General features: G+C 40.9%; 1 protein-coding gene across 2 annotated transcripts; it reads left to right on the top strand.

Annotated features, from left to right (window-relative positions):
* Positions 1–433: 433 nt before the first annotated feature.
* Positions 434–6,419, top strand: LOC112230930 (vacuolar protein sorting-associated protein 29). Of its 2 annotated transcripts, XM_024397336.2 has the most exons (5): positions 456–540; positions 1,351–1,362; positions 5,054–5,245; positions 5,372–5,607; positions 5,736–6,419. In XM_024397336.2, exons 1-5 carry the CDS (start codon positions 538–540, stop codon positions 5,851–5,853), a joined length of 561 nt encoding a protein of 186 aa, XP_024253104.1. In that variant the 5' UTR covers positions 456–537; the 3' UTR covers positions 5,854–6,419. The 2 variants fall into 2 exon arrangements, with proteins under 2 accessions (XP_024253105.1, XP_024253104.1); XM_024397337.1 differs by lacking the exon at positions 1,351–1,362 and having other exon boundaries at positions 434–540.
* Positions 6,420–9,277: the final 2,858 nt, after the last annotated feature.

Raw genomic sequence — 9,277 nt, forward strand, 5'->3', positions numbered from 1 at the left:
GTTGTTAAGAAATGTCAGAAATCCACCTAGAGTTTGATCATGATTCTGTTACATTACATTACACAGTCATTAAGCGTCTTCTGTACAGGGGAGTTTTGTTAAGCGCTCAGATGCTTGGTCTCAACATCAATGCACAAAACTTGCAGTACGGTTTAGAAAACATAAGGACCGTGTCTTTCATATCAGTCACAAATCATTTTCAGAAAACAAAAGGTTAAATTGATACCCACTTTTACAGAGTTAGTGTACCGGAGGAGGAAGGCACCCATAGCTGTATGAATCTGTGCAAAACTGCTACAGAACGTGTATATTTTTTTATTTAAATTAGTCATTCTCGCTGTTGAAAGATTAGGTCCATATCTTTCGAAAGCCGTATTGCATTAGATTAGATTCCACTTTTCTCACATGAGCGAATGTCCTACATTGGAATCCGTAGGATTGCTCGGCATTCATTGGCTGATTGCATGATCGTTGTCACTGCTTACGTCAATACGCGTAGCTGCTTCCTGAAGCTTAGCAGATCCAGCAAAATAGAAGATGGTAAGTCTGGAAAGACAGTAAATATTAGATTTCGAGGCTTATTTATGTTTCGTGAACATTACTTGTATGAAGACGTGAGCACTAGTCTTGTTACCGTAAAATCTACCTCTAGATCCCGGTAAATAAAACTTGTGAAGTCTGTTGGTCTGCTAAGTTAGCTAGCTACGATCACATGACAGTTGAAAATGTGATCTGAATAAGCATCAAAACACCGCCTGTATTCGGTTGTACTTTAAGTTTGTCATTATTTGTTCGTTTTTACAAATCGGTGTGATGAGCTTGCTCGAGTAGCTAGCTAACGATATTTAATTTCCTTCTCAAATTGTTAGCAAGCTTCAGACAGTAGCTAACTAGTCAGAAATGCTAGCTAGCGTGTGATTTTCAAAAACAACATCTGGTTTAACTAACGTTACACACCATTACGAATATAAATTCAGTAATGTGAGTTTTTGTATTTGTTTGATTTGGACTTTATGGCCCTTTTTAACGTTTTGTGTGGTAGGGACACTTCATCACTCACACTCTCTAGTTTGCTATAACCTGCAACCCACTAACAATTAAGGCTATTTACTATTGTCACCTAGCTAACACTTCTTATTTGTTATGAATATTTCATTACTTTATTCATCCACTTTTAATTTATAATTTCAGTTTTCACTCTTGTCCCTTGTTCTTTTTTCCTTTCCAATCTTTGACCATGCTTCATGTAAATCTCTCCACGCACATCTTGCTTTCCACCCCTTTCACCCACCATTCCCTTCCCACCCTCCCACCACTCCCTGTCTCCAATCAACCTCTGCTTGTATTCAGGCTGTTCACCGGGTAAGTGCCCTGTTCTCTGTGTTGGATCTTGTCTTCTGCCCGTTCTGTAGTCTTGTTTTGCGGGGGGAGATGGCTGTCATAGTAACACACCACACCTCACTATTCTCTGCAGGTTAGGCCTATAATGATGCCCTAATAGCAAATATATATACATTTATTGCATTCATCCATTAACACACACAGACACTTAGAATGCTGCATTCCATTCAGGTGAGAATATTGAGCAATTCTAATTTTTATTTATTTATCAGTAACCATGTTTTCATCCACAGTTTTTATGCGAGTAAAGTAGCAACGGGTCATCAAAATTGTCAAAGGTTTTAAAATAATTCGAATGAATGCAATAGTTGGATAATGGATAAAGATACTCCAAGCTGTTTTAAATGTTTTTAATCCATCAGATATTTACTGAATTATAGCACACACAATGTTTACTGGCACGGACAAATAATGAATGGCTTTCAAGGGATTGTCAGATTTCACTTTTTTATTTATAGAATGCACTGAAATATACATTTTTTTTTAATGGTATCAGGTAATAAAAAATGGTGTTAAAAATAAAGACAATTATTTGTGACTCAGATGCATAAAGACAAATACAAGTATCCATTATCCATAATAATCTCATCATGTAGGCTATCCTACCAGCACTGTATCTGTGAGCTTTTGGCAAGCGCTCTGGTGCTAAAACCAGACTTGGCACATTTGCTATTTAACACAACAGTTTTGTGACAAAACTATCGGTATAGTTGAAAATGCGATCGTAGTCACACACTGAATTTTGTTGGAAACACACAACTGGTGGAAAAATGCGTATGATTTTCTTTATGCGGATTTTAGAATATTCACATGAAAATCTGTCGCCAATTGGATGGGAACCTAGCTAGGACCCGCTTTTCCATCCTGTTTTTATGCGAGTAAAGTCATACTGTATATTAAAAGAGAAATCACAACAGCTGTGATGGAAACAGGAAGTTCCAGTACAATTTCACTAATTGGATGGGAACCAACAGTTGAAGTCAGAAGTTTACACACACTTAGGTTGGAGTCATTAAAACTCGTTTTTTCAACCACTCCACAAATTTCTTGTTAACAAACTATAGTTTTGGAAAGTCGGTTAGGACATCTACTGTGCATCTACAAGTAAGTTTTCAAACAATTGTTTACAGACAGATTATTTCACTTATAATTCACTATCACAATTCCAGTGGGTCAGAAGTTTACATACACTGAGTTGACCGTGCCTTTAAACAGCTTAGAAAATGGCTTTAGAAACTTCTGATGGGCTAATTGACATCATTTTAGTCAATTGGAGGTGTACCTGTGGATGTATTTCAAGGCCTACCTTCAAACTCAGTGCCTCTTTGCCGGACATCATGGTAAAATCAAAGGAAATCAGCCAAGACCTCAGAAAAAATATTGTAGACATCCACAAGTCTGGTTTATCCTTGGGAGCAATTTCCAAATCCCCGAAGCTACCACGTTCATCTGTACAAACAATAGTACGCAAGTATGAACACCATGGGACCACGCAGCGTCATACTGCCCAGGAAGGAGACGCGTTCTGTCTCCTAGAGATTAACGTACTTTGGTGCGGGAAGTACAAATCAATCCCAGAACAACAGCAAAGGACCTTGTGAAGATGCTGGAGGAAACAGGTACAAAAGTATCTATATCCAAAGTAAAACGAGTCCTATATCGACATAATCTGAAAGGCAGCTCAGCAAGGAAGAAGCCACTGCTCCAAAACCGCCATAAAAAAGCCAGACTACGGTTTGCAACTGCACATGGGGACAAAGATCATACTTTTTGGAGAAATGCCCTCTGGTCTGATGAAACAAAAACAGAACTGTTTGGCCATAATGACCTGCGTTATGTTTGAGGAAAAAGGGGGAGGCTTGCGAGCCGAAGAACACCATCCCAACCGTGAAGAAGGGGGGTGGCAGCATCATGTTGTGGGGGTGCTTTGCTGCAGGAGGGACTGGTGCACTTCTTAAAATAGATGGCATCATGAGGCAGGAAAATTATGTGAATATATTGAAGGAACATCTCAAGACATCAGTCAGGAAGTTAAAGCTTGGTGGCAAATGGGTCTTCCAAATGGACAATGACCCCAAGCATACTTATAAAGTTGTGGCAAAATGGCTTAAGGACAACAAAGTCAAGATATTGGAGTGGCCATCTCAAAGCCCTGACCTCAATCCAATAAAAAATGTGTGGGCAGAACTGAAAAAGCTTGTGCGAGCAAGGAGGCCTACAAACCTGACTCAGTTACACCAGCTCTGTCAGGAGGAATGGGCCAAAATTCACCCAGCTTATTGTGGGATTCTTGTGGAAGGCTACCCAAAACATTTTACCCAAGTTAAACGATTTAAAGGCAATGCTACCAAATTCTAATTGAGTGTATGTAAACTTCTGATCCACTGGGAATGTGATGAAAGAAAGTAAAGCTGAATTAAATCATTCTCTACTATTATACTGACATTTCACATTCTTAAAATATAGTGGTGATCCTAACTGACCTACGACAGGGAATTATTACTAGTATTAAATATCAGGAGTTGTGAAAAACTGAGTTGAAATGTGTTTGGCTAAGGTGTATGTAAACATCTGACTTCAACTGGAGCTATAGTCTGTGATTATGGAGTTTGGATGCACTGACCTTTTGGGCTGGTTTCATGGTGATGTAGGATGACTTTTCTGATGTCTGATTGTGGTGTGGAAAAATCAATAAACTTTTCCTGTTTGGGCCTAACGAGTGGCACAGCGGTCTAAGGCACTGCAGTGCTTGAGGTGTCATACAGACCCGGGTTCGATCCCAGGCTGTGTTACAGCCGGCCGTGACCGGGAAACCTGTAAGGCGGCGCACAATTGGCGCACAATCGTCCGGGTTAGGGGAGGGTTTGGCCGGCCGGGATTTACTTGTCCCATCATGCTCTAGTGACTCCTTGTGGTAGGTCGGGAGCCTGCAAGCTGACCTCGGTTGCCAACTGGACGGTATTTCCTCCGACACATTGGTTCGGCTGGCTTCCAGGTTAAGCGAGCAGTGCGGCTTGGCAGGGTCGTGTTTCGGAGGATGCATGGCTCTCGACCTTCGCCTTTCCCAAGTGCGTACGGGAGTTGCAGGGATGCGACAAGACTGTATCTACCAATTGGCTATAATGAAAAAGAGGTAAAAGTACCAAAAATAAGCCACTTTTCTTGTTTGTCTGAAACTAGGATTATTTTGATTAGTCGCAGTTCAGACAAACTGATCCAAACGTGGGGATAGCCTTGTCCCTAAGGGGACAAGAAGCTTTAGTCCTTGACCAAATTGGCAGAACACAATCTTCTCTTCCAGCACTAATTACGATGGAGTATTGATTACGATGGAGTATTGATACCCTACCTAAGAGAACATACAATTATAGTAAAGCAAAAAAAGTGATCATCCAACTCAATGACCAATGTTGTGGTATTTGTTTATGATGAATTGACATTTAATACAACAGACTTGTTGAAAATGTGAGTCACATGTTGAATTTCAATTAATTTCCTGAGTTGACTGAGCTGAAATGGTATAGATTCCAAACTTAATGTCACCCTAATTGACAGCCTACATTTCGTAAGTCTGACTTGAGCCCCCTCTCGTAACTGTTGCTAACATAAATACTGTTGCTAACATAACTCTCCGTCCATTGTTTGATGACAGTTGGTCCTGGTGTTAGGTGACCTGCACATCCCCCACCGATGCAACACCCTTCCAGCCAAGTTCAAGAAGCTGCTAGTGCCAGGCAAAATCCAGCACATCCTCTGTACAGGCAACCTTTGCACCAAGGAGAGCTATGACTACCTGAAGACCCTGGCTGGGGATGTACACATCGTCAGGGGAGACTTTGATGAGGTTTTTGTCTCTGCTTCCCTTCTGCTTTATTACATGATCCATTATCTTGAAACTTATATGTAAACCTTTAATGGGTTAGAACAGTGCATGAACTGTAGTGTGTTTTTGGCCTTCTCTGCCCTACAGAACCTGAACTACCCGGAGCAGAAGGTGGTGACAGTAGGTCAGTTTAAGATTGGCCTGATCCATGGGCACCAGGTTATCCCCTGGGGGGACATGGCAAGCCTGGCCCTGCTGCAGAGGCAGCTTGACGTCGACATCCTCATCTCTGGACACACGCACAAGTTCGAGGCCTTCGAAAACGAGAACAAGTTCTACATCAACCCCGGCTCAGCAACTGGAGCCTACAACGCACTGGAAAGGTAATGGAGGCATTTTTACAGATTAAGCCGTTCACATATTTATTGGGTCATTTAGCAGGTGACTTGGTAAATTGCTAACCGCTAGCATTAATCTGAGCCTTCCTCTCTTTTGTTTGGTTTCTCCTCAGCAACATCATCCCATCCTTTGTATTGATGGACATCCAAGCATCCACAGTGGTGACATATGTCTACCAGCTCATCGGAGATGATGTGAAAGTGGAGAGGATTGAGTACAAGAAATCCTAAAACCAGGACTGAAGAAGGGGGCTCTGTTGTTCACTTAGCGTATCGTTTCATTCCTTTCTACCTGCAGCTCCAACTACGTCACCATTAATGCTTGACTTGGGCAGGAGCTCACCAGAGCTGAGTATCTGCACCTCAAATGTTCTACTGCTTGAGCTCCTGTTCCTCTGATAGAATAATAGCGCCAAAGTATTGTGGAGCACCTGCGCCTAAATATAAACAGTACCAGCGCACAATGAGTACTGGAACCTATTTCAGTCCAAGTCAAGCACTGGTCACCACAATGCTAATGCTGTACCATATCTGTTTGCCACTTAACTCTATAAAGAAATGTACAATATTGTTTATATTTCATCAGCATTTGCTTGTGTTTGACCCACCATCTGGTGTCTGTAGAGAATGCAATAAGATCATGAGTTTGCGTAATGTCATTAAAAATAAATATTTTTAATTTTACGTATTGGGATGTAAAATGTCCTGTAAGTACATGTAACTCCATGGCCTTTATCTTCCTGTAGTGGGCCTTCTCTCACTCATTTTCCCCACAATAAAAATCCAATTTCACTTTCTTTCAGTCACTTGTTGTTATTAAATTGTAAGACTAACACCTATAGAAAATGTCACCACATGTAAAAACACTGTGACAACAAATGAGCGTTGCTGTCATGTATCCGATAAGTTAGTGAATTCGTCATCTCCCCCATGAACAGTGATCTCATGCATTCACTCATCTCCTCTAACTCCAGGTCATCTTCCCATTGGTTGAACCCTGATGACAAAGGCACAGATGTAAACATGGCATAATTTAGGTTAGAACAAAAATTGTGCAATACTAAAGCTTCAATAACTGCCCTGAGTGCTTTCAAACATACAGTGCCTTCGGAAAGTATTCAGACCCCTTTACTTTTTCCACATTTTGTTACATTACAGCCTTATTCGATAATGGATTAAATGACCAAATTTCCTCAGCAATCTACACACAATACCCCATAATGACAAAGCAGAAAGTTATTTTTAGAAATTTAGCAAATGTATTAAAACATACCTTATTTACATAAGTATTCAGACCCTTTGCTATGAGACTCGAAATTGAGCTCAGGTGCATCCTGTTTCCATTGATCATCCTTGAGATGATTCTACAATTTGATTGGTGTCCACCTGTGGTAAATTGAATTGATTGGACATGATTTGGAAAGGAATACGCCTTCCTATATAATGTCCCACAGTTGACGGTGCATTTCAGAGCAAAAAACAAGCCATGAGGTTGAAGGAATTGTCCGTAGAGCTCCGAGACAGGATTGTGTCGAGGTACAGATCAAGTCTCACAGCAAAGGGTCTGAATACTTATGTAAATAAGGTATGATGGAACTGGCTCTCATGAGGACCGCCACAGGAAAGGAAGACCAAGAGTTACCTCTGCTGCAGAGGACAGGTTCATTAGCGTTACCAGCCTCAGAAATTGCAGCCCAAATAAATGCTTCACAGAGTTCAAGTAACAGACACATCTCAACATCAACTGTTCAGAGGAGACTGTGAATCAGGCCTTCATGGTCGAATTGCTGCAAAGAAACCACTACTAAAGGACACCAATAAAAAGAAGAGACTTGCTTGGGCCAAGAAACACAAGCAATGTACATTAGACTGGTGGAAATCTGTCCTTTGGTCTTTTGAGTCCAAATTTGAGAATTGTCTTTGTGAAACGCAGAGTAGGTGAATGGATGACCTCCGCATGTGTGGTTCCCACCGTGAAGCATGGAGGAGGAGGTGTGATGGTGCTTTTCTGGTGACAATGTCAGTGATTTATTTAGAATTTAAGGCACACTTAACCAGCATGGCTACCACAGCATTCTGCAGCGATACACCTTCCCTTTTAGTTTGCGCTTAGTGGGACTATCATTTGTTTTTCATCAGGACAATGACCCAACACACCTCCAGGCTGACAAAGATGGGAAAACCTTTGAATGAGTAGGTGTGTCCAAACTTTTGACTGGGTCTGTGTATATATACTGAACAAAATGATTAAACAAAACATGCAACAATTTCAAAGATTTTACTGAGTTACAGCTCATTTGAGGAAATCAGTCAATTGAAATAAATTCATTAGACCCTAATCTATGGATTTCACATGATTGGGAATACAGATATTCATCTGTTGGTCACAGATATCATAAAAGAACTCACAATGGGCTTTTGGATCTCGTCACGAATTGCGATCAATAAAATGCAATTGTGTTTGTTGTCTGTAGCTTATGCCTGCCCATAACCCCATTACTGGCTCAAATAGCAGACCAATCAGCCTGTTACCAACCCTTAGTAAACTTCTGGAAGAAATTGTGTTTGACCAGATACAATTCTAATTTAAAGTAAACAAATTGACAACAGACTTTCAGCATGCTTATAAGGAAGAACATTCAACAAGCACAGCACTTACACAAATTATTGATGATTGGCTGAGAGAAATTGATGATAATTTTGTGGGGGCTGTTTTGTTAGACTTCAGTCAATCATAATGGCTTTACACCCCCTGCCATCTTGTGGATAAAGAGTTACTTGTCTAACAGAACAAAGAGGGTGTTCTTTAATGGAAGCCTCTCCAAAATATTCCAGGTAGAATCAGGAATTTCCCAGGGTAGCTGTTTAGGCCCCTTTCTTTTTTCAATCTGTATTAACTACATGCCAATGGCTTTGGGCAAAGCCAGTGTGTCTATGTATGCGGATGACTCAACACTATACGTCAGTTACTACAGCAACAGAAATGACTGCAACACTTAACAAAGAGCTGCAGTTAGTTTCACAATGGGTAGCAAGGTACAAGTTAGTCCTAAATATTTTGAAAACTAAAAGCATTGTATTTGGGACAGATCATTCACTAAACTCTAAACCTTAACTAAATTTCGTAATGAATATGGGGAGAAGTCTGTCCATAATAAAGCGCTGCTCTGCCTTTTTAACAACACTATCAACAAGGCAGGTCCTACAAGCCATAGTTTGGTTTCACCTGGACTACTGTTCAGTCGGGTAGTCAGGTGCCACAGAGACACTTAGGAAAATTACAATTGGCTCAGAACAGGGCAGCACGGCTGGCCCTTAAAAGTACACGGAGAGCTAACGTTAATGAAATACATGTCAATCTCTCATGGCTCAAAGTGGAGGAGAGATTGACTTCCTCACTACTTGTTTTTGTAAGAAATGTTGACAAGCTGAATGTACCGAGCTGTCTGTTAGACTACTAGCACACAGCCCCAGACACCCATGCATACCCCACAAGACATGCCATCAGATGTCTCTTCACAAGTCCAGAACAGACATTGGGAGGTGCACAGTACTACACAGAGCCATGACTACATGGAACTCTATTCCACATCAGGTAACTGATGCAAGCAGTAGAATCAGATAAAAAAAAATAAAAAACGGGTAGCAATATGTA

The sequence above is a fragment of the Oncorhynchus tshawytscha genome, linkage group LG33 (genome assembly GCF_018296145.1).
Source record: "Oncorhynchus tshawytscha isolate Ot180627B linkage group LG33, Otsh_v2.0, whole genome shotgun sequence".
Lineage (NCBI taxonomy): Eukaryota > Metazoa > Chordata > Actinopteri > Salmoniformes > Salmonidae > Oncorhynchus > Oncorhynchus tshawytscha.

What these genes read in the sequence shown, in the direction of transcription:
- LOC112230930 (XM_024397336.2), top strand. An exon ending in TCAGGGGAGACTTTGATGAG is followed by an intron (nt 5,246 to 5,371) that starts GTTTTTGTCTCT and finishes TCTGCCCTACAG; the next exon opens with AACCTGAACTACCCGGAGCA. An exon ending in GCCTACAACGCACTGGAAAG is followed by an intron (nt 5,608 to 5,735) that starts GTAATGGAGGCA and finishes GTTTCTCCTCAG; the next exon opens with CAACATCATCCCATCCTTTG.